This window comes from Chaetodon auriga, chromosome 9 (genome assembly GCF_051107435.1).
Source record: "Chaetodon auriga isolate fChaAug3 chromosome 9, fChaAug3.hap1, whole genome shotgun sequence".
NCBI classification, from domain to species: domain Eukaryota; kingdom Metazoa; phylum Chordata; class Actinopteri; order Chaetodontiformes; family Chaetodontidae; genus Chaetodon; species Chaetodon auriga.
Window position 1 is genome coordinate 11,893,318 of NC_135082.1, and position 24,523 is coordinate 11,917,840.

Genomic DNA, 24,523 nt, shown 5'->3' on the forward strand with positions numbered 1-24,523 from the left:
TATTTATTTTTAACTATTTTCTTATTGTAACCCATGTTGATTGTCACGAAGCCAAAGATTGTTTTCCACATTGTAGACAGTAAAGTTTCTTACCTAACCTTCTTCTACCACTGGTTACGTCACCAGGGAGGGGAAATTGGGTAAAATAGACAGAAAAAAATATAAACTGCATATTACAGGAAACTCTAAGAATATCCACATTGCTTGAATGTAGATAATTTGTCCTTTTTTTTTTTTTTTTTTTTTTTTTTTTTGTTACAGAAATCAGCGCAGAGCTCATATTTCATCATTTTTCTTACATTTATTACCGCTGGACCGAAGCGCACTTTGACTATTGCTATGAAGTCTGGTCTCGCGAGACTAATCGCTGTCAAACCTCGTCATGTGACGGTCCCGTGACCCCATGCGGAAGAAGGGATTTGCAGCAACGACAACAGAGCACAGACGGGGGAAAACGCTTACATTATCCTGTTATATTTTCATTTTGCTATTTTAATCTCGCCTCCTGTCAGACCAGCAATGGACGGATCTGTCAGAGCATCTTTAGACGCCAGCGCCGGACCGCCGCCGTATTTTAGAGGGTGAATAATCACTTATTTTAAATGAACAGCTAACCTTAGCTAGCTAGCTAGCCTCTTGGCTTAGTCTGCTAGCTGCTATGCCTGGGCAGTAGTGGCTGGCCCCAAATACCCCGTCCCCCCGTGCTGTTCGATGCTGAGCTTGAGCCAAAGTGTACAAAGGACTTCTATTGAATATGGCGTAATCCGCGAGCATTATATTCATCATTGCCAAGGGACATCCCCACATTAGGAGTCAGCATGTTCCGTTGCTGCGTAACAGTAAGGTCGCTGTCTTGTTTCCTCTCTGCCGACTCATGAACTTTTTTCCTCTGCAGCAATGAAAGCTCCCTGGTTTCAGCCCTCAAGACACTGCTGTTCTTCACTATCCTGATGGTCACGCTGCCCATTGGACTCTACTTCGCATCAAAAGCGTACATATTTGAGGGTAAGTTTTGTAACACTTCCTTGTGTGTGTTGGCTGGACAGTGGTACAAAGTAAGAAAAAGTGCAAATATATCAACAAACATCAGCAAATTCTAAAAATGCACACTGCCAAAAATATAAGAAGTTGGATGGAGAGATGCAAATTGTCTCAAGGCATTTATACACAGAATGGATCAAACATTTATATCAACAATTATTAACTTCTTTTAGTAACTATTTTTAATATTTTTAAAAATTATTTAGGTGAATCAGGGAAAAACATCTCTCATAGTATTAATAATTATGTTTTGCGATATTGATATGTGTAGTGATACAGGTACTGAACATTCTGCAAATCCAAGTCTGACTTTCAGCAGTCTGCTCATTGGTTTAGAATTTGGCCCTAATACAACCAATGATATTGATAAGGGTTAGGTCTGGGTCATACTATGTGATTTTAGCTTGATTTTGTCATAGCCGACAAATTACGCACCGCACAACTGCCCAATGCAAAGTCTAGCATTTCAGAATTTTTTGGTCTTGACTAGTCTAGCTTGACATCTCCCACGACATGTTCCTGAGCGTTGACCAATCAGGTGCTCTCTCCGGGGTATAGTCAGGTCATGAGGGCAAGCAGGAGGAGGGATGTTCAGGTTGCTGCCGTTAGGTGGGACAGCGAAAGAGAGGAAGCGTTTGTTGAGCTGTGGAAATTTTCCGCGAGGGAGGATGACTCAAAAATGAGTTAAAAAAAAAAATATTGGCGAGAATTAGCAGAAGTGCTTCAGCAGCCCAGCGACTAGTTGCTGTGCTGTCACAACATCCTAACTGCAAGAATATGCTCATCATTACTAAGTCCAGATCAAACATTAAAGTAGCCTGTTTTATGCGGCCAACACAGCCGAACCTGCTCCATGTGGAATAAATGACTCTGGAGATAAAATTACTATACGTGAAACTCTAATTGTTATCTGGATGCTTACCAGTAGATGTATAAATAATGACCGAATGAGCCGAAGTTTACACCTTTTGCTTTTAATGTTATAGCGCAGCTACAGCCATCTTCTTTTTTCTTTTCTTTCTTTTTTCTTTTTGGTACACAAGACCACCAGCATCACACACAATGCTTCACCCACCTCCCCGTTGACATCTGATTTCGTGTGTGATCGTGAAATTAGACGTGCCGTGATCGATCACAGGGATCATATGTGTAGTCTGGCCAGTATCTGGCAGTGTGAACGTTAAATCTAAAACGGTGACAATTGTCTCATGTAGTCTGAACCAGGCCTTAGGAAGCACATTATGAATGGTATTTAAAACTCTGATGTTAAACAAATTTTTTATCATTTCAAGATCCCCCATCCATGCTGGTATTTTTGTAATGGGCATTCATGAAACAAATTTTAAATTGGAAGTACATGAACGTTGTAGGCATCTTCAATAAGTTTCACATTACAAATGATCAAGACATCCCTGAACTTTTGGCACTAATGCAGCTGCTTGTCATCACCATGAACTCTTCTCTTCTTCTTCTTCTTCTTCTTCCTTCTTTCCCCAGGTTCCATGAAGATGTCGAGCTCTGACAGCTACTTCTATGCAGCCATTGTTGCAGTGCTTGCCGTGCATGTGGTTTTGGCTTTGTTTGTTTACGTAGCCTGGAACGAAGGCACGCCTAAAGGGAAGGGCAAAGATGATTAATGCGTGTCCTTATCAGCTCGTAAGACCGCAGGAGGTGGTCAGACAGGCATGGATTCACAGCCCCCCCAACCATGGGCTCCGGCACTAAAACAGCACCATCTACCAACCAGACTGTTAGGGGATCTGGTTTGCGCTTAGGCTTTAACCCGAGGTTGAAGCAGGAAACTGATCTATTATTCTCTGGCATGGGGGAGTGGAGGCTGTTGGGTGTGTTTTTTTTTCACCAGCCTCAGCAGGCCCACTTTTTGACTTTTTGTTCTCTGAAATTGTTACTTTTGTTGACAGAGGACGGCCCCTATTTTTAAGAGGCTTTATTATAAGCTGCCATTTGGCAAAATGCTCTAAGTCCCTTCACAGTAAAGAGTTTGTCATGTAGGAAAACATCTTGAGTTTTGGATGCTGAATGCGCTCACTCGCACGCACGCACGCACACATCCACACATCCGCTGTATGTACTTGTAATGTGTTTGTACAAAGGATTTGATTCCAAAATGCTTTACACCCATTTTTGTTCGAGTCTGTGCTACTGAATTGATCATTCTGTCCTCAGATTTCCCTCCTTTTCTGCATTCATTTAAATAGGCCTCTTAACTTCCGTGTAAACCCCTGATGTGCTTCACTTTCATGCTGTATTTTGGATCAAAGTCTTTATGACGTCCCTAAAATAATCGCCCGTGTAAACATGTGTTTGTCTTTCTGTTTTAAAGTGTTGGTGAACTGTACTTCGATGATATTTTGGAGCTTTGGATCAGGAAATTAATGTAAGATCACATTGTAGTTAAAGGAATGTTTTGTATCGAAGAAGTTTGGTGATTTGAGGATGTAGACGTGTGTGGAGTCAGTGTGATGCAGATGAGAATGTTGACTTGCTCAAATAAACTTGAAAAATTGTCATTTTCTTAAGCTGCTTCACATCTTTTCAAAGACTTTGTGGTATTTTGTGTAAGATTGTGGGCATATCAGATGGTGCATGGAAAAACCTTTGCACAATTTGATACTGTTAATATTCCGTACAAGGAAGACAGCAAAGACACACTCAGATGTTGTGATCTTTGGTTTGGTGTTGTAATATTTGTAATAAGTAGCAGTCATTAGTTTGTGTGAAAATTATATAACTAGCTTAATGAAAGAGGAGTTTTAATCTTTGAGAAGATGCTTTTTTAAAACCAAAAAAAAAAAAAAAAAGAGACCTGGGCATGTGATAAACAAGCTGTATCACGCAAGAGACCATGACTTCTACCATCTGCTGTGTGAGCCACAGCAAACGAACGCGTGCACGTAGATGCATGCGAGCGTGTGCATTTATTTATGGAGAGACTTTGTTTATGCAGAAGGTCAGCTTAGTTTTATTTATGCTAAGTCAAAGCTTCCATTGATAAACTGTGAGTGAGTTCAGTCTTTGTGTGGCTCTCTGTGCTATAGATTTGTGATGTTGTTAATCCTCCAGGCAAATTTTAGCTATCACAGTCAGAAGCCTCTTTCAAGGCAGGATGCACCGAAAGGCATTGAGATATTTGATGACTATCTCAATTGATTACCTTGATTTTGGCTAAGCCTGATAAGAGATATTCATGAAAACAAACTGTCTTGTGGCCATAAGGCAAGCTTTCTCTCAAGACAACAGGATACCTCACTGAGGTCTGCACAGTGTTTCAGCTGTCACATGGTGGCAGCAGACGGTCAGCCTGTACCCACAGACCACACAGCATGGTAGCCGGCACGAGAACTGACAGACGCCAAGCCATAATGATGTTTTCTGCCTGAGAAACCATGTCAGCAGCTGATTTCCACTCATTTTCCTCTGTGCTGTGTGAGTCTTTCTTTTCAGTGGCACCCACATTGTATTCTGTGCAGTTTGGCGTTGGAGCTGTGCACTCTTTGTTGGGTTTAACAAGGCTGGTGTTGGTGACGAGGTGACAGGCCTGCAAGCAATCAGACTGATTCAGTCAGCAAACATCAGAAGCCTTGTTTTCCTTTTGGCTGATATTTCATAAGCTTACCCTTGCGGCAACGCAAAGTTGGTGCAAGGGCAGACTTTGCTTCGGGCTCTTTGTCATTTATCACACATTAGCAGGTTGGGCGCATAGTGTCAGTGCGATGAAAAACAGGCCAGAGAGCACAGAACACTTCACTGAGTCAGGGATTAAATAAACACGACAAAACTCCTTGATTTTATTCTGTGCATCTCCTGAGATACAGTCCACAATTGGACTCTTTGTGCATTTGTCCTGATTCAACAGATATATAGGACTACATCATAATAAAGCCTCAATTGTTATTTACCAGCAAGACGTAAATTAAAACAGAAATGGCATTACAAAACATCTCTGTGATGTGGATTTCCTTTGACCAGCAGATGGCATGCCCAGCAGACGCAACCCTCAGACGAGCAGCTCGTCAGCGTTGAGGTAGGAGTGAAGGGAGAGGGCAGTAGAGTGCTGTGCTACAGCTGCTGGGCAATAATATGAAGGCACCACAGGGAGCAAACAGAATAAAGTGATGGAATAACTCATCTGGACACATAAAATTATATCCACTATTAAACATAACCAAGGCAGCGCTGTGTTGTGTTTGTGTTGTTATTTCCCATGAAACTGCCGAGGCTCTTTTGAGAAGATAATTACAGGCTTTAGCACAGAGGAAACAGCAACACTGGGGTGTTATTATTTGATTTTATCTTTTACATATTTATCCCAAACACATAAAATATGTCTCATAGCAAATAAAGGCATAAAAATACAGTATTCAATTATCATGCAGATTTTATATATATTATTATTCATGGGTGTTTATATGTAGGATTATGCCTTTAGAGTTTTTCCATTGAACTGAAAGGTAACTGGAAGGCTGTTCCTTCAGAGCACGTTTACATTTGCTCATGGCTCTCCTTCGTGTTTGAGGATTCACACAACAGCAGCTCATCTCTGATGAGTCAGGTAAGCTACCATGACTCAGTGGAAAACACTTGTTGCAATTTCACCTTCCCAGGTTTTAGGGACTATACAAATATTGTTCGGTGGGGGTTCAATAACAGGAGGGTTACGTGCGTGTGTGTTTTCCACTCGAGTGAAGGTAGTCCAGTTTTGGGAGAGAGTGTCTTTAGTGATTGAACATTATCTCTGCAGAGAGCATTTCATTTTTCACTATCCTGCAGAAAACTGCCACATTCACTACAGCAAAATGTGTTCCAAAATGTAAACATGTGATATAAGGGGACAGTGAAAGCTCCTCAGAAATAAATAGAAGGCCAGGACAAAAAGATCATTTTTGTACTGGCATCAATTTTTTTAGTTTTTTTTTTTATCTTTTTTTGCCAGGTTGCTGATTCCATGATTTGGAGGCCATGTGAACATTTTTATTTCATTGAGATATTAAGGTCTGGGGCTCCCCGGTAACTCCCCGGCTGAATCCTTATCACAGATTCAACTTCAGCCTGTGCTGCCTTTCACCATCCAACATAAAGCACAAATGCCAAAAAAAATAGGGTACACTTATCTATTAATGGCAAAACAGTTCTTATCATTACAGTTGTTTTACTTTACTGTATATTGTGGGCAGAGTGTTGCAAGTTTTCTCTTCATCGAGAGGATGATCCAAAGAAAATATTGCTAACTCTGGCAAGAGCCTTGCTGTTTTTAAAAAAGCGAAACATAATATTTAATGTTGTATAGTCGGGAGTGTCATAGATCATCATGCTGCTATTAATTTCACTTGCAGAGTATTACCAAAGCCACCCTGATCAAAGTCACGGCGGTTTTATACAACACAAAACACTCCGTGTCATCTGATGTTAACAAAACACAGTTTCATAGCGTGATACAGTCAAACTAAAGCTTCAGATGACAATGCTCTCTCTGGTGTGCTAGTCTGATATTAATGCTCATATAATAGATGTTTTTTGGTTTTGTCGTTGACGCATGCTCTATATCTCCAAAAATGTGCTACACTGGATCTTCTATAATGCTCCAACACTCTGATGCAAGTACAATTTGACATGTTGGCCTCGCACTAAAAGGATTTCATTTCAAAGTGCTGGATTTCCACTTACAGTCATAACTCATATCTATACATCTGTCAACATTTCAAAAACACGTATAAGCCTTTTCTCAGAGTTGATCACTTTATTGTGTTTTAAGATGATGCATGTCTGAAAATATCTTTCACTAACCTCTGTGTTTTATATTCATTTGTAAAAGTAGATGTGACATGTTTCAGAATCAGACACTATTCTGGTTCACTTACTGATTTATGGAGCTGTACATTACCAATAACACTCCTGACTGTTTCGTGTGGGAGATCTGAAACATATTGGTTCTGGCACCACACCGAAGGAAAGGATAGTACGCCCAGACTGCACTCAATCATGTCTAAACACATCAGCAAACTACAGATTCAGAGATTGCGCTCTTTTGTTTTTAACACACTGAAGTTAAAACGTCTCGTTGTTCGTCCCTTGACACACGAGGCACTGACAGGAAATCCTGAACGTTCCAGTCTGAAGGTATGAAGAGAGCTTTCTCACCATGAACATTCTGTGTCTTTAATGTCAAGGTTTCCATACCAGGGCTGCCTGTGTGCTGTGCTTTCCTGGCACAGATGAGTGTAAGATGTGCGTGAGTTGGATATGCAGACAGCAAAGTCTTTACACATGACATGTTTGTTCCCGCTCAAGCATGTCCCATTTTAACAGGTTGAAATGTTTGCGTGTAGATCCAAATGACTCAAGCTACACCAAATTCTGATTTCAGAGATTCAGAAGTGTTTCTGTTGGTGGCAGGGCTACGCTGTATGTTAGAGCTACTGTGCATAGAAACTGAGTATCAGCAGTAATATCATTCCTCCTCCGCGGTCGATCTGGTTTTATTTGTTTCAGGAACAGCTGCAGCGTGTGTTCCGCTGAAATGGTTCCCCCTTTTTCCTGATAAAGGCTTGAGATTATAGATGCACTGCCTAACTTTGCAAATTTAAGACACATTTATTTCAAGCAAGTTTTACAAATATGGTTGTCACCAAGTGCTTTACAGAAAACAAACGACACAAACACAGATATAAACAGATATAAACAAAACAATGTGCTTATGATTATGTACTTGCTGGCTGTCACGATAAAAAAAGAGAATACAAATGTGGGAACTCCTGAGACCAGTGCAATTTCTTTTGAGGCGCGTCCTGGAATCACGTACAGTATTCCCAGAGTCCAATGAGTTGTCAGGTATTGCACAACTTTTCACTTCAAGTCTAAGCAAGTGAACTATGCTGGATGGTGACCTCAAAACAGTTAAAGGAAGTTTAAATTTAACTATTCGCCCTATCTGATTCCCTCAAACGAGGTCAGGCCGGTGCGGAACAAGTTTCTGAGCAACTTTATACACAGAGCTGCATTTTTTGAGTCTATTCCCATTCATGACTCTGAATGCACAACCTGAGCAGACAGTACTTTGCTGATGTTGTTAGATTCTCTGTGACAATAGTGAACGGTGGAAAGGTTCATACCATACACACATCAATTAAAAAACAAACCAATACTCATCAACACTGGCTGAAAATATGGTGTTCCATATACCACTAAAGCTACAGTCTAATGTGAAATCCACTTCGGTTTTTTAAAAGAAATACAGCTACGGGCACCTTGGAGAGTTCTACGTTCATTAGCAATGTGATTATTACACATTACCTTACATCGTCTCCATGTGCCCTGTGCATGTCACAGTCACATATTCTTAGCTGGAATGAGTCAAACCCATCTTAAAGAGGGGGGGTCAGTTCATCATGTATGAAAGCTTCCAAACAACATACGATCCCCTCACTGCAATTTAAGACCCCTCAGAGCAACATAAACCTCCTCATATCTTCAGATCGTCTATTCTAGTCTTGTTGTTGCTGTGTTTGGCGCTGCGGCCGGGCCTGGCCTGCGTAGGTGACCCGGGAGCCGATCCTGCTCCCTTCTTTCCTTTCAGGTCACATTCCTCTGGCATGCTGCTGCTCCTCTCCACCGCCAAGTTGTCCTTATTCTGTTTGTAGGCCGCCTTGCTGTGATAGGGGTGGAAGGACGAGTCTGTGCCGTCAGACAGGGGGGAGAGGTTGTAGCTGGGTACGGGCGGGTAGGCCGGCTGGACTTGGTGGTGCCCGTGGAAGTAGTCGTCGTAACTTGGGGCGAAGGGCACCGAGGCCTCGCTGGGCTCCTTTTGGATACCCTGCAATGACTGCTCACCTCTCCTGAAGGTGAGGCCCTGGCGGCACTTGGTGAAGCCCAGGTGGTAGATCTCTACGAGGTTCAGGAACAGAGACACGCTGGCCACTCCAAGCATGAAGATGATGAAGATGGTTTTCTCCGTGGGGCGGGATATGTAGCAGTTTACCACGTTGGGGCAGGGCGGTCTGTCGCACGTGTACATGGGCTTCAGCTCAAAGCCGTACAAAAGGTACTGAGCCACAATGAAGCCCACCTCAAACAGGGTTTTAAAGACCACATTGAAGACATACGTGCGCAAGAGCTCCCCCTGCAGGCGCACTCGGCCCTTATTGTCCCTCATAAGAGCCTTTTTGTGCTTAGCATCCGCAATGAGGGCCTGCTTGTCTGAATGATGTGCAGTCTCCCTCGACTTGTCTTTCTGCTTTTCCTCCATCCGCACCAGGTGGAGGATGTGTCCCAGGTAGATCAACGTAGGCGTGGACACAAAGATGATCTGCAGCACCCAAAAGCGGACGTGGGAGATGGGGAAAGTGATGTCATAGCAGACGTTCTCGCAACCGGGCTGCTTGGTGTCGCAGGTGAAGCCCGACTGCTCGTCGCCCCACACCTTCTCTGTGGCGGCGCTCAGGATCAGGATGCGGAAGATGAACAGGACGGTGAGCCACACCTTTCCCACCACAGTGGAGTGCTCCTGGGCTTTTTCCAGAAGCTTTCCCAGCAGGTTCCAGTCCCCCATGGCTGTGTGAGCTCAGATCTGGGACTGAAGGTGCAGAAACAGTCAAAAACACTTTCTCAATTTGATCAGACTTGCCTACAAAGAAAATACAATTCAAATAAAACAAATCTAGAGATTAAAGTAAGCTTCAGAGTTCCCGAAGATGATAAACTCTCTGAAATCTTACCAAGTTCAGCAGAGCTCAGGCCAAATGAGTGTCTAGGGAGCAAAGCTGCCAACTGAGTGTACAACAGGGGCACTGCTGCCGAGCAGGTAGTGGCCTTTTCCACGTGGACTCAGACCGGATTATATTTACTTTAGGAGGGTATATATTTGGCAAGTGTGGACAGGACGGAAGGCAGGTTCCAGTCATGACTGTGCGGCTGCTGGCCTTCATGGCGCGAGTCACGGCAACATGATCTCCACAAGGTGAAATCAAATGCCAGGAAGTGCGAATTAGAATAGTTGTGTAATGTCAGTGCTGTCAGCTCCTGTAACACACCATTAGAAATATGTTCTATATGGAACAGATGTGGTTTACAGTAACAGGGAGAATGAATTCTGATAACTGCTGAAATGATGTTAAGGGAGCCACATTGATCTGGTGTTTTAACAGCTGCAGGCTGGGCTGCAATCTGAACAAAACAAGGCTTTCCATATTAAAGTCAGACCATGTAATCCCATTTGACAAAAGATAATAATATGAGGAGCATTTTTGTCAAAAACTAAGTGTTTTCTCAAGCCTGGACACCTGCACCTCCTTGCAGTTTTCCCACAGATAGTCTTTAAACAAGCAGCAGCCTTTAGCCGCAGTGTGCACCCAAATCAAGTTAGAAGTGTAAGTCCTGAGAGTACATCAATCCACAAATGTTTAAATACATAAATAATCAGGGAAGTCGCATCTGCTGGAAAAACCCACCTTGTCATCTTATCCATCCCCTGCGGTGAAGCCCTGCACGTCTTCGAGGGTCCATGAGGCCGCCTGCCTTGCTGACAGGCCTCAGTGGAAAGCTGATCTCCAGGCCCCCAGCAATGCCCTTGAATGGACAGGAAAAGTGGACTTCTGCTCGCCACAACCTCCGTTCCACACCGACAAACCCACGGGCTCCGTCTGCTGCTCTCGAACACAGCTCAGGCAGGAATCAGGATCCAGGCCCCGGGGTCTTCCACTGACCACCACACGTAACCTGCTGGACACACTCTCAACCGTGTCCTCCCTCAAACCCCCCTCCCCCCGTGGTTAAATTTGGCACAGGGTACACTCTATAATGTAAACTATTAAAGGCCCCTCTACTCTCTTGTTACGGTGAGTGACACGGCAGCTGGCCAATGATGTCGTCTGCTAAGTCTGTCTGGCCACAAGTGCCTGTGGGATCTAAACATAGCACGAGGGTCTCTCCTATCATGGGGGGCATGATTTGGAGATGAGTAGCCATTTGCATCCTCAAGTTACAAATGACAGTGACAGTAAACAGTATTTATCTTATTAGCGAAGCTGCTGTCCTCTTATTTAACACACCTTTTGGAAAGAAACCCAGTGGAACGAACAACTTGTACGTTCACTAAATAACTTCAATTGATGTCAAATTATCAGGCAGTTTATTTCTTTATATTACATAATGTACACATATAGTATCAACCCATATTATATACAGTATTAACTGGATTGTTTACCTGGATGTAAAGTGATATATATGTACATTTAGGCATAAATGTCGACACCAGGGTTTTTGTATGCACAACACTGTGAAACTTTATAATAGAACAGCTGTATGAACAGATACCAGCGTATGAGACATTACATATTCAGGACCACAGAGAGATACTGAATAATGTACGATACAGGGTAATATTAAGGAAAGCAAATGCAACGCTGTCACACAGTGGAGGGTCTCTGTTAAAAAGTGGGTCAACCTCAAACATTTTTCTGGAACAAACAGAAAAACACCATGAAGTCAGTAGACGGGATTCACAATTGAATTCAAAGATATACAAATCCAAAGACATGTGTATGTACAGTACTGCAATATTCTAAAAGTCACCCGGCAGACAAAGGAGTAGAGGAGTTAGAGTGAATTATTGTAATTTTGCCTTTTCATCTGTTGTCTTTACTGAAATGCTGCAGTCGTGGGAATGCGTTCGGTGTGTGTGCAGCACTCTCAGCACTCTGTCGAGATAACATGTGCTCTTAATGGAAGTTTACAGTAGTGAAGATGTGTCTGTGGAAAATGCTGTCAAATGTTATTTCTCAGTCACTTGTGGAAGAATAATATCCAGTGACAGTTGTCCATATCTGGACCTTATTTTAAACCTTTCTTTGGTTTTCTAGCACCAACTCTTTCCACAGCGGTGTGCCAAGGTACATAATACTTACAGCCGTCTGCACAAAGTTTAGCAACATCTAAAAAGTGAAACTGTCTAATAAATTCGAAGCGTTCCATTACTGGCTTAAAGGGCTGTTATTGACATTTAATGGCTTTGACTCACACAACGCTCCACTCTGCCATCACCCAGCTTTCACTAAATATGGTACATATGAACAAGATGTAAATAAAAAGTTCCCTTTCTATCCAGCATTTTAACCTCTATGGTAAGCTTTGCTTCCTTAAAGGACCATACCGCTGCTTTTGCACATTTTGGCTAAGTTACCAGAAATCATATACACTTTATGTTACCACTGAGTGAACGACAAGGCTTACAGTTTTTTAGTTTGTAAAGTTTCCATGCTCTCCGGACAGCTACCAGGATGCCCCTTTCATACCAATCATGATACTATGATGATGACCCATGAACCAATGAATGAAGTTGATGAGATAAAACATTAAATATATTGTCTTTGTGCTGTTTTCAATTGAGTATATGATGAGTAAACGATCACTTTTCGTTTTGTTTTCCACAGCGTCCCAGCTGTTTTGGAATCAGTGTTATACGACTATGTAGCAGCTATTGATGGTTTCTAACAGGTGCACAAACCTGCTACATGTTTCAAAAAACCCAGAATTTGAACTGTATCAGAGCAACAGTTTGACAAAAATGAATGAAGGCATAGTTTCTGAAGCTCAAGAAACTTTGTGTGTTGTTTCTTAAACAAATTAAAACCCAACAAATGAATCAGAGCCAGTATCAGCTATGCCTAATTAATGGAAAATAAGCAAAAACATGCAAAAACACAAATGGTATGGCCCTTTAACCTTCACGACTGGCTCCAAGTAGTTTAGACGAGTTCCGACAGCAGCTAGGGTCAGTAAAACCGGTCAAGAAAAAAACAGATGAATCGATAAGCGAATGACTGCACGATGTATAAATAAATGGTCTGAATGTGTATGCTGACAATGATCAAATATGGAGCCTTGTGACATTAATGCAGAGCAATGTGCTCCATGTGTGATTACTGTAGATTAGTTTAAAGGGAACAGGAGAGCCTCAGAAAGCAGAACACCTCTCACCTTTCTCACCTGGGCTCTTTTTGGTCACAGTGAACTTACCCTTGAGAGAATGGTCTGCTATCAGCTGATTGATTTCATTTTGCCTATAAGAAGACAATCTTTGACTTATCCAAGCTACTTTGGACTCTTCCTCAGAGCCCCGTAAGCACCGTTTGCAGGCCCTGCCTATGAGGAACAAAACCTCAGCCAGGTTAAGCAGCACACACACCCCAGACACTGCCAGCATGAACACAGTGAAAATGGTCTTTTCTGTCGGTCTGGACACGAAACAGTCCACCGTGTTGGGGCATGGGTACGAGTCACACTTCACCAAACGCACCATCTTAAAGTCAGGATAGATCAAGTAGAAGATGTAAAGAAAAGCCACCTCGAAGATGATTCTGAAGATGATACTGATCATGTAAGTCCACCACAGAGCTCCGGTGATCTGAAACTTCTGGTTCTTGATATGTTCCAGCTCCTTGGGGCTGCCGCGGCCGGCCCTCTTCAGGATCTTCTTGTCGATGTGGCGTCGGTGGGCCACATGCATGGCCACCAGCAGGGCGGGGGTAGAGACCAGGATGAGCTGGAGCGCCCACAGGCGGATGTGCGAGATGGGGAAGAACTGGTCGTAGCAGACGCTGTTGCAGCCGGGCTGCTGGGTGTTGCAGGTGAAGCCGGACTTCTCATCTCCCCAAACGCTCTCAGCGGCAACCACCAGGACCAGGATACGGAAGATGAAGATGACGGACAGCCAGACGCGTCCGATGCCTGTTGAGTGCCTGTTTACGCCGCTGATCACGGCATAAAAGGTGCCCCAATTCATTTTCGACTCCAGGTCTGCAAAAAGCCATTACATTTTCAGTCAAGGTTACATGGGAATATGCTAAGCTACATTTCTAGCTTGATGTCAACTGTTGTAACTAAATTTTTAATGTGTAACAATACAAAGCTAAGGTGTCAAAACGCCTCTCAAACAATAGAATAACCAATTTTCTTGAAACATGCAGCATTTAGCCCTTTGTACTGAACAAAACTCACATTGTTAGCGATGGATTTTCAGTTTAAATAGCTTATAGTTATTGCTGTCGTCCACAGTTTAGTAATTTAATAAAAGTCTATCTGTTGTAACAGTAGTTTTTAGAGGTTTACCAGGCTCAGCCAGCGGTGCAAGCGGCGTAAGCAGCGCCGGGTCCAAAGATGACCATCTTGATGTGTGGCCTGAGCATCAAGCTGGATTTGGCAGAGCAAGGAACAACAGAAAAGAATTGCCAAGTCGCCCGTTGGCCGTATAAAAGCTGGGGTGATGGCCTACCACCGCGCACCGTCACAAGACGCAACAGGACGAAGCCAATTGCGAAACATTTACTGAACCACGTGATTGGCTCGCCCTGTATTAATAGTGTACTCCCAAACTGACCTACAGCCCAGTTGCTGACAGACTGACAGACTGCCAGTACATTTCTCCAAGGAACCAGCAAGACATCCATCTCATTATGAGATTTTTTTAAGACGACTGAGAGACCTCTATTGTTCATAACAAAGGCTGCAGACTTGAGCAGATTGGCCAAATAAAACTTGTAAAACTAACACTCACACTCTTTAAAAGCTGATTTATTCAGATATCACTGCTATGAAGGCTAATGACTATTTAAACATCATCACGCAGTATTTGTCGAGTCCAGACAAGGGGGCATGTCAGCCATCAGTCCCATAAAATCTGACCTCACACAGCACTGGATGTTAGTAGAAGAGAGAATCAAATGACAGAACGTGTTTTTTTTACCTTCAGCTGTGGTGGTACACAAAAATGTGTACAAAGCAGGAAGAAATGAAATAAAATATTGTGTTTTTTAGCGAGCCAAAGGGCTGGATTGAGAACACCATGCGTTTGGAAAATGCTAATCATTCCTCCGCCACTAGCCACTGCCCTGCACCGTAGCAGTCATATGCTCTTATATAAACTATTTACATACAATGGCAGCCTTTATTGGGCTGCAACAAGACTCTTTAGAATTCAGATCAAACGCCTCGATTTCCGCCTACCCCGGGCAAAAGAAGGAATCTGTGTGGACACAAAAGGCCTCAGCCTGCCACATTATTTATTGTGCTTGGCAGGGCAGGGAAGTGAAGGAAGCTTTTGACCTGAGCCACTGTCATTGAGAGCACAGTCACAGCCACTAGGTCTGCAGATTCATCCAGAAAACACTTGAGCTGCTCTAAAGTCGTGGAAAATGAAAGTCAGTTTTAACTTTATACACAAGATTTAATGAGGACCAGTCCTCTCATTTGTTCATGCTGATTTCTGTAACACAACAATGTCACAAACTAATACTGTAAATGAGGCTAATATATCGCAGTCACGAACATGAGACTGGATTACTGCTTTGTGCCAGCTGCTGTTCTTATTGATGTTTTTACTGATTATCTACAAGTCTACTTTTGTATAAAATTTGCTTCCATTGTTTTAATAACACGCTTGTGAGTGCATGACATATTTACAGCTTTTGGACACATGCACACAACTCTCGACACTTGAAGCTCGTGTATCAGCAAGGCTCCAGACTTCTGAACTCTAAGCACAACGCCATTGTCCTCACTCAAACACGAAATCGCACTTTTGCGAAAGTCAAATCACAATTGGCATCATTTAGCACCTGGAAAACACTGGCCTTCAAAATGCCACACCCTAATTACCAGTTAGTCTCACTCACATCTCACCTGTTCAAATTCCAAGGGCAAACCACTCCAATCACGTCAGAGCATAAATTCGGCCTCAGGTGACCTCTACTGCAGCACGGAGACCAGAGAGGAAGAGGACTCTGGAAGCTAAATGGATATATGTGCAGTGCATCCTATTCTGACACAATGATCGTGTCAGTGCAGTATCTATATGATATATCCACACCACTATATTACAACATGCCAGGTTTTTATACTGCTTGTACCATAAAACTGCAACCTATGTCAGTACAAAAAAAAACAACAAAAAAACTCACCTTAAAACTTTACAAAGGGAAACAAAGGAAGTAATTTCTACAATTTTATACATATAAACATGCAACATGGCTTTGTCATTAACAGTATTTTAGTGGTAGCACTTTTTTTTCCCACACCAGTGTGGAATTGATGCTCTGTAAGACAGAAACTATCAAACAATGAGGACTAAAACTCAATCCACATGCTTATCACATCTTTCTAATTCCTTTTATCGTTCTCGACTGATATTTCAGTTTGTTCTGGTCAAACTCCTCCCTGTAACAGTACAAACAATAATTTACAGTAACAACAAAGTGAATGCAAGTGCAAACACAATGTGGTCATTTGTCATGCACTATCAGATGACCTACAGCGGTTCACTGAGGCATAAGCATCTCTGCGTTGCTTACGACAAATGTAGTGGGAGGGTTTGAGAGGTCTGGTAATTCTTTGAATGAACTAAACCTCATTTATATTCTCTCTGTAGAAGATACACTATGATACAGAGACAAGGGGCATAAAGCTGGAAATAATGCTGTTTTATTACAAAAGCAGAGATATATGTACAGTACATTCAAAATACCAGAGCTGCCGCTGTACAAGGCAGGCAACACGATAATATGACTGCACTGGCTGGAATGACCAGGACTTGAGACACAAATAAAGTATAACCAACAGAATGAAGACACACAAAGCCATGTCTGTGAAATACGTTCCAAAGAAAACAGCATCCTCCACCATTATGTATTCCCCATGCATCACACACACATAAGGAGTAAGACAATATTCTTTTGTTTCCCTGCTTTACAGACAATAGTCACAGTTTGAAGTCTAAAAGAGGAATTTATGTTTCAAAAAAGAAATGTCTTCAGTTGCAGTTATGTTACAGAGAACATGAGCTTTATGCTCACGTTCAAACACAGCTTTGACTGTATGAGACATACAAACACACAAGCTGATTTATTTAACATGTACTAATCTGGTTAATCCTTCAGTTTGAATGCAAAACTTTGCTTTATAGTTTCTTCTTTTTTTTTTTTTATTTAAATATCCTCACTTTTTCTTTGCACTGCAAAGTGCAGATGACAGCAGTTTGTCAGCGTGACCTTTACTTTCAGTCTATTGTATATTCACTTATACAAAGATGGTCTGTCAAAGCTGGATGATTTATGCCTCACTTAAGAATCATTAAATGTCTCAGGGTTGTCAAATTGGCTGGGTGTCAGGCAAGCACCAACAAAACCACACACACACACACACACACACACACACACACACACACACACACACACACACACTCCCTGCTTTCTGAACTACTTCCCACTTTGAACATAGCACGAGATGAGGTATTTCTCCCACTCTGAGTGCTGTTTTCTCATTTGAACTTGAACACCTCCTAAAAAGCAAAACACAACAGTTTGAGTGAAAATGAGTGGTGGCAGCCACGAACATTTTGAATGAAAATGAGCGCTGCCCCGGTCAGACACAGGCTACACTGCCATCTACTGTAGATGCACAGTTGAGGGTAAACAATTTCCAAACTGCAACTCGACTTACCTCTTTTCACGTGTCCCACATCCCTCAATTTGCCATGTTTTGCATGTCCGTTCTGGGTCAGCCTCAAAGACAGTGATGCACCTCTCCTGAAATGAAGATAAAACCATTTTACTGTTGAAATATTGGGCAGCTCTTGAGACAGTTATACACACACATTATAAGATAGAGCGGAGCAATATGCCAAAATACATAAATAAATCTACCTTTGCCAAAGACTCTCAGCTATTTGGATACTGCACTTGGCTGTATTGTGATTTCAATAATATTCTGATTATTGTTCAGCCTACTTACTACAGGGTCAACATAAGCATATAGATTTCAGGGGGGTGTAGGGGACACGCCCCCCTCAACGTTTTGAACAGATACATTTGTTCGCCCCTATAAAAACATAAAAGCAGGACTCATAGACACAATAATGCCTCCGGTAAAGTAAATGGTGGTGGTATGCAACCTCAAATGCCATGGCTGCAATCTGCCATAAGACAGGAAGAGGAAGAAGAAACTATGTGTGGTTGATAAGCATGGAGGAGCCAGAAGGGAAAAGGATGAGGAGATCCAATATTTGATTTCTGAAGATTCACATCTTTCAGCACAACGGTTTTAGCTAATGGCTTACAGTGTTGGGCAATCTCACACTGTTAACATAAAGCACTGATCTGCTTCAAAAGCACAAGAATAAAACTGCTTTTCTCAATATGGGACCTGGAAGAGTAATCCTTCATGTTAAACATATGATTTTGATTCAATGTTTAGAGGCGGTAACATGGTCTCACTCTCTAATGATCTTATGATAAAATGTGTTTTCGTCTTGTTTTCAGTCAGCCTCAGTAGTGTAGATGAGATGCATATGATTTGTAAAAATCATTCCATAACACACATGTGGGATACGTTTTGAGTGTGCAGAAAGTTTTGAACATGAGCAGACAACTTGTTTAAACACATATGAGCTTTTAAAGCCCAAGAGTTTATAAATTAATTACGATGAATTCATTTATCACTGACATGAAGAGGTGCTATGGGCACATTTAAAAAGACTACTTCCCAAACAAAAAACACAAAAAAGGACAGAAAAGTCATGTCTACATGTGTGCCAATTCAGCAGGGGCGACATTAAATGTGAAAAGTTGATCTACAGGAAATATTTGAAATGAATAAAGAATACCAGTGAGTCTAACTGCATTATACTTCAAACTGTCACCTGGAGCCTGAGTTTTGCATTTTCCTTCTGGAGGAGAACCGCTTAATATGTGCCCCCCAAGTGTAGAAATGAAACCTACACCCTTGACTGTACCACACCTTAATTCAACAACATTCATCTTGTGCACAATGTTAGCTGGAAAAAAAAAAGACACTCATTGGCAGAAACAACATGTGCCAGTAAATCAGAGTGATTTCATCTGCTTTTTATCTGTTCATTCTAAATTTACAATTCACTTGTGTTTCATTCTTAAGTACCTCATAGCACTGAGTTTCCCCTTTTCCAAGAACAGCTCGACTGTAACTTTCGGCCCCTGTGGGTAAAGTCTGGCATAGAACGTCCTGTTGTGCACCATTGCTTGGAACCAGCCCACTGCCTCCTCAGACCACTCACTCCCATTCACAGGCGTCACCTTGCGGGGGAGAGGAAACGGACAAGAGAGACCATGAACGGAGATAATTCATTTCCTTTATCACTGAGCAATAGATAAGACTGTGACTAATCATGTGGACAAACGCCAGTACTGTAAAAGAGTCTACACTCTCACAGCACAGCACAGCATATTAACCATTTCCATGTATGCAAATCCTGAGAGGGATAATCTGCATGCCTGTTGCTGAACATCCTAATGTGTTCCTCAGTGAGAGCTTTATGAGGTGAAATTATGAAGCCAACATTATCAGCAGGGAACTACTCACATTTGCCAGTGAGACCTGTACAGCCTGAAGGGGCAGAGCGGCCATTTCTGGGGTCAACTCCTTCATGTTCCACAGTGACAGGCAGGCCGTGTCGCCGTGGTCCAGCCTCTTCACCTCCACCTGGATCGATGTTTTACTCCCTGCACCATCAGTGGTATTCTTTTCTGAAATACAAAAGACAGAGAGCATGGCAGGCTAAGATTTTAAAAAATGTAAAAAAAAAAAAATCCAGTGGAGAATTCCCAAGTGGCTACAGGCAAGCAAAGTGACACTGCTACCATCTAGAGGTATGCGTTTGTAAATCCATCCCAACAGACAAAACTGAACCCACCTCTACTGACTCCACATATCTTCGTCACCTGAGCCCTGCACCATTGTTCTTGCTTGGGGAACCAACCCATTACTTTGGTTCCAATGTCTGGAATGCAGTTCTGCTCAGCATATGAACTACTGGCTTTCCAGCTGCTACAAATGAGAAAAAAAAATAATGACAACCAGACACATGTGGATTATTAAAAAAAGGGGGGAAAAAAGTCTACAAAGAAAGTTGTATTGAACAAAAAGGATAAGTGGCTCTTTTAGTTCTGTTAACGTGATCAGGGAATCAGTGAGGGTTAAGAAAAGTTGAGAAAAAGCAGAACAGAGATTAGAGTCCATGCTGAATGACTTACTCTGTGACAAGGGCCTGCAGCTTCACGATGGAGTCTGCATGTTGGATGTAGAAGTTGTCTGGACTGACAACATGAGACACAACGACCTCAGTCTCTTCAAACCTCCGGATCTGGAACTCAGGAATGGTGATACCGTTGATAGTGGATGTTTTTGCAACAGCAGAATAACCCTCATGTTCAGATTCTGTGTACTGCAGAGCTGTGGTTTCCGACTGGATGTTTACTCTTGAGTTCTCCACCTGAGCCGTTACATTTTGGCAGTCTGTATTTTGCAAGGGGCTGGCTTCAGAGTCCCTGTGTCCCACCTTAGTGAAGATGTCTCCAATATCCCACAATTCAGTCTTTGTTGCAATCACACAAGTGTAGGTCAGAGAGCCACTTGATTCCACTCTTTTCACTCTGAAGACGGGGGCTTGGTTTTCAGAGTCTGCACTCAGAGCTTTTGGCACTTCTGCATTAATCACACCTTCTGTCACAACCTGTCCGAATTGATAGCTCTGTGTTTTGAAGGCGGGCGACATCGACTCAGGCGGACTGGAAGTGTACATACTTTTACTCCACTCCATGACAGTGACCTCTAGTGCACCCACGTGTTTAGCTTTTGCTCTGAGGAAGTGAAGCAGCTGAGCGGATGTTTGCTTTTGGTGCTGCACCTGGACATCATCCTCACATCCCCAGCTAGATAGTGGTGTTATTTTCATTGGTTTAGGGTTACTGATCTCTGGGAATAGAGCCTGTGTGGGAGGTAGGAGCAGTGGTGGCCTCTCTGTGCTAATCTTGGGACTTTGAATAATGGCAGGTAGAAGATTCACAGCATCTGGTGGGCATTTCTCTTGAAAAACAGTAACATGTACTTTTTCCTCTGCCTTTAAGTCAGACAATGAGCTTGTGGTCGCAAGGACGTTGTTGTAGCTTGATGTGATGCTGCATATCACGTCATCCTGCTGAAGTGCTGCAGGCTGAGAGATGAGGAAATGTTTCAACCGTTGAAGGGACTGTGTGGCTCCAAGCACCTGAACTGCTTTCTTTATGGAGGGTGACATGAGCGAGTTCTGCAACATGGGCCCAAACTTGAGAACATCTGTCATCAGGATCCCTTTGTCTGTGAGTGGCTGAAGTTGGTTTGTTCTCACTCTATTTTTGACACAAATGTGTGGCTCTGTAAAGACGAGAAAAGCAGAGAGAGAAAGTGAGGAAAATCCTTTCCTAAATCACACACCGAACACCTGTGCTGGTGGTAGACAAGGCGTTTATATTATAGTCAAGATATTTGGTGCATTTGTCTTACACGTGGATGTCTGCAATGTCACATTATGAGCTAAAAATCGCATGATTAATTCTTGACTTACCGCCCGCGAGGTCCTTTAACAAAGCCGAGAGCTTGTCAACAGCTTGACATTTTGAATCCAAAGCCTTCGCAAGATCACTGAACACACTGGTGGGAAAAGATGAACTGAAGAAACCTTGAACCTCTTCATAGGCCTGAGGGAAAAGTGAAACAGGCCTAAGTGATGTTGAAAGAAAGACTGCAAAAATGAGTGCTGTGCTTATTAGAAAACACCAATTTTGGTGATCAAGTTAATAATTCAACCGGAGTTTTGCCAAACATTCATTGGTTTAATGCTTTTAAGATGTGAAGATTTTCGGATTTTTATTATTATTATTTTTTTTAAATAACCACACATTGTTTTGGAGTGTTGGTTAGCCAAAAAAATAAATCAATCAGTTTCTGGCGCTGTGGGAAACTGTGATGACTGTTTTTCACCCTTTTCTGACATTTACACAATCAATCACTAAGTTGGAGTATTATTAAGCAATGATGAAAATGACATCAACATTGATTACAGCTCTGCACAGCTCCAAGGCGCATTGTTTTATAAGCTAACATGTAGCCATCTCAGCCAAACTAGCTAACTTAGCTAGCCCAACTATACGATCTGGCCATGTGTCCTGAGGGCTTGATAGCTTGCTAAATTAATTTTCAGCTAATGTCAACCTGATATGTAGTGATGTGTCCATGTTAAACAGGCGTAATCATTACCTTAGTGGTGAAGCTGAGAAGTTCCTGTTCGAGTGTATTCCGGGCTTGTTCCAGCAAAAACAGTTTATAAATTAACTGCACTTTCTGGGCGACGATGGAGAGGAGGGGCCGGCGGCTGACAGGCAGCTGGTGAGGAGTCATGGTCTTCCCGGCGGAATTTCTGCCGGCGTTGCCGCTGCTGGAGCCCCCGCGGGTCGGACTGAACGGTTGATGGCTAACGTTAGCTAACTAGCCAGCCAACAGTTAAGCTGACTAAAAATATTAAAGATGCTGTTAGCTAATGCCAGTTTTGACGGCACTCTGTGTTCACGGCGTAAGGTTTCTGGTCCTGAGGGGTTACCAAAGCGCAGTAAGTCCTCTCTTTCATCTTCTTCTTATCCCCGCTGACTGTTTCTTCCAGCCGCGGTCGTCAGTGACATGTGTCCGCCACTCTCTTCTGCTGATGGACAACGAGGAGAAACAGGGCGCCATGTTGGAAGCGCTGTGTTGCGTTTACCGCCCAAATAGTCACCTAATTTAAAGGAGCACTGAGGAGTAACTTAAATGTTAGTCGGAGTCCTGCTCTTTCTTCGACTTATCTGTCACCGGAGCCTAATGCTCCACACTTGCCCAATGACTCTAATCCTGATTCTGATTGATCTCTTGGCGCTTATCAGCCCATACAGAGTACAAATATACCGGTGCTTATATATTACAGCCACTGTTAAATCAGACCCTGATGTGTTCTGTGTCTCTTATTTCCACTGAAGAGAAAATACATACTCTCAACATGCTGTCAATAATATGATTTGGAGGTTTTTGTTTTTTTTTTTGCTTATTGTATGTTTGCAGAAAGACACAGTGCATTTGTTTAGAAAACTACAATTTCAGATCAGCATATTTCTAAATACAACCCCTGCTCCAAAAAAATTGGGACAATGTGTAAAACAAAAATAAAAACAGGATGCAGTCATTTGCAAACAGACTGTGTTTACCGACAATGGTGTCTCGAGTCCATGTATTAATCTCCTTTATACAATCTTGTGTTCACAAAGTGGTGAACCTCGCTTGTGAACGACTGAGCCTTTCCAGGATGCCCTTTTCATACCCAATCATGATACTATCACCTGTTACCAATCAACCTGTTTACCTGTGGAATGTTCCAAACAGGTGTTTTTGGAGCATTCCACAAATTTCCCCGTCTTTTGTTGCTCCTGTCTCAACTTGTTTGGAAAGGGAGATAGGAAGCAGATGTCACTGATGTAATATAACATTATCCTTATTAAGAAAGATTTCCACAGTGTCAGGTTTAATCTTTTACTTGTAAGAATGAGGTTTACTGGAAATAAAGTTAGCCTAGAGGGAGAGGCTGACAGTGATACAACTTTCCAACACTTTCTCTGCTAACAAACAAGCAGCTGCTAATGTCTAAATGCCAGCCACCATTAATCATCAAGCAGAAGAATGAATACAATTTGCTCGTTGCATTCCTATGGTTTTACACCTAATACTATCCACACAGTGTTCTTTTCTTCCAGTGCTCTTTGCTTGAACTTGTCAAGCTGCTACTTGATCCAGTACCTGGATCTTGTGGGTGGGGCAGCATTTCCTACAGTTATATTGCTCAAGAGCCAGATTGATAGGCATCCTGGCTGCTTAGACACTAACGCTGGCATCACAGCTCTGGCTATAGCCAGTGGACAAAGTGGTAAGGGGCATGAGAATTGCAAAATGCCACTTTGCATCAGTTTAAAGGAGAAGGATGTGTCCATAAAAGGACAATGAGAGGATTGCTCAACAGGATATCCTCCTGAGCAGCAGCTTCTCCCCAGTTACTTGCTGAGATTGTACAACACTGATTCCAAAAAGGTTTGGACGCTGTGTGAAACATAAATAAAACAAAAGAGGGATCATTTGTTAATCCTGTTTGACATATACTCAGTTGAAAACAGGACAAGGACAATATATTTAATGTTCTACCTCATTAACTTCACAGATTTTTGTAAATATGTGCTGATTCTGACAACATTTTTCAAACAAGTTGGGACAGGAGCAACAAAAGACTGAGAAAGATGTGGAATGCTCCAAAAACACCTGTTTGGATGTTGTGTTTTGCACAGTGTCCCAACATTTTTGAATCAGAGTTGTATCTACACACTGTCAGATAAGCTATTTTTCTTTGGTATACTTGTTTACACAGAAGTTCGTACAAGGTCTCTTATTGGCTGTGTGTTGAATTGTTTAAGAGTTCAGTCCAGGTAAACGTGTGGGATAAAATTCAAAGTTTGTTCATGTGTTAGTTTAACCTCATGTTAATGATTATGTGCCTATCTTCTTAAATGTCGAGGATCCAAATTGGATTTATTGAGTGAGAATGAATATCACATTG

General features: G+C 42.3%; 3 protein-coding genes across 5 annotated transcripts; 1 reads left to right on the forward strand and 2 right to left on the reverse strand.

Moving 5' to 3' along the window:
* The first annotated feature begins 404 nt into the window (after nt 1-404).
* On the forward strand, nt 405-3,572 carry vma21 (vacuolar ATPase assembly factor VMA21). Its single transcript, XM_076738913.1, has 3 exons — nt 405-581; nt 896-1,005; nt 2,539-3,572. The coding sequence occupies exons 1-3, from the start codon at nt 520-522 to the stop codon at nt 2,676-2,678; spliced, it is 312 nt and encodes a 103-aa protein (XP_076595028.1). The 5' UTR covers nt 405-519; the 3' UTR covers nt 2,679-3,572.
* Nucleotides 3,573-8,408: 4,836 nt separating this feature from the next.
* LOC143325664 (gap junction alpha-3 protein-like) lies at nt 8,409-10,868 on the reverse strand. Of its 2 annotated transcripts, none has more exons than XM_076738908.1 (2): nt 10,506-10,868; nt 8,409-9,631 (listed from the first exon to the last, which is right to left on the reverse strand). In XM_076738908.1, exon 2 carries the CDS (start codon nt 9,605-9,607, stop codon nt 8,522-8,524), a length of 1,086 nt encoding a protein of 361 aa, XP_076595023.1. In that variant the 5' UTR covers nt 9,608-9,631; nt 10,506-10,868; the 3' UTR covers nt 8,409-8,521. The 2 variants fall into 2 exon arrangements, with proteins under 2 accessions (XP_076595023.1, XP_076595024.1); XM_076738909.1 differs by lacking the exon at nt 10,506-10,868 and adding an exon at nt 9,774-9,839.
* A 300-nt stretch (nt 10,869-11,168) lies between these two features.
* On the reverse strand, nt 11,169-14,899 carry LOC143325665 (gap junction beta-1 protein-like). 2 transcript variants are annotated; one of them, XM_076738912.1, is made up of 2 exons: nt 14,798-14,899; nt 11,169-13,851 (listed from the first exon to the last, which is right to left on the reverse strand). In XM_076738912.1, exon 2 carries the CDS (start codon nt 13,835-13,837, stop codon nt 13,010-13,012), a length of 828 nt encoding a protein of 275 aa, XP_076595027.1. In that variant the 5' UTR covers nt 13,838-13,851; nt 14,798-14,899; the 3' UTR covers nt 11,169-13,009. The 2 variants fall into 2 exon arrangements, with proteins under 2 accessions (XP_076595027.1, XP_076595026.1); XM_076738911.1 differs by lacking the exon at nt 14,798-14,899 and adding an exon at nt 14,164-14,699.
* Nucleotides 14,900-24,523: the final 9,624 nt, after the last annotated feature.

What these genes read in the sequence shown, in the direction of transcription:
- vma21 (XM_076738913.1), top strand. Translation starts at nt 520, where the DNA reads ATGGACGGATCTGTCAGAGCATCTTTAGACGCCAGCGCCGGACCGCCG. An exon ending in CCGCCGCCGTATTTTAGAGG is followed by an intron (nt 582 to 895) that starts GTGAATAATCAC and finishes TTTCCTCTGCAG; the next exon opens with CAATGAAAGCTCCCTGGTTT. An exon ending in AAAAGCGTACATATTTGAGG is followed by an intron (nt 1,006 to 2,538) that starts GTAAGTTTTGTA and finishes TTCTTTCCCCAG; the next exon opens with GTTCCATGAAGATGTCGAGC.
- LOC143325664 (XM_076738908.1), bottom strand. Translation starts at nt 9,607, where the DNA reads ATGGGGGACTGGAACCTGCTGGGAAAGCTTCTGGAAAAAGCCCAGGAG.
- LOC143325665 (XM_076738912.1), bottom strand. Translation starts at nt 13,837, where the DNA reads ATGAATTGGGGCACCTTTTATGCCGTGATCAGCGGCGTAAACAGGCAC.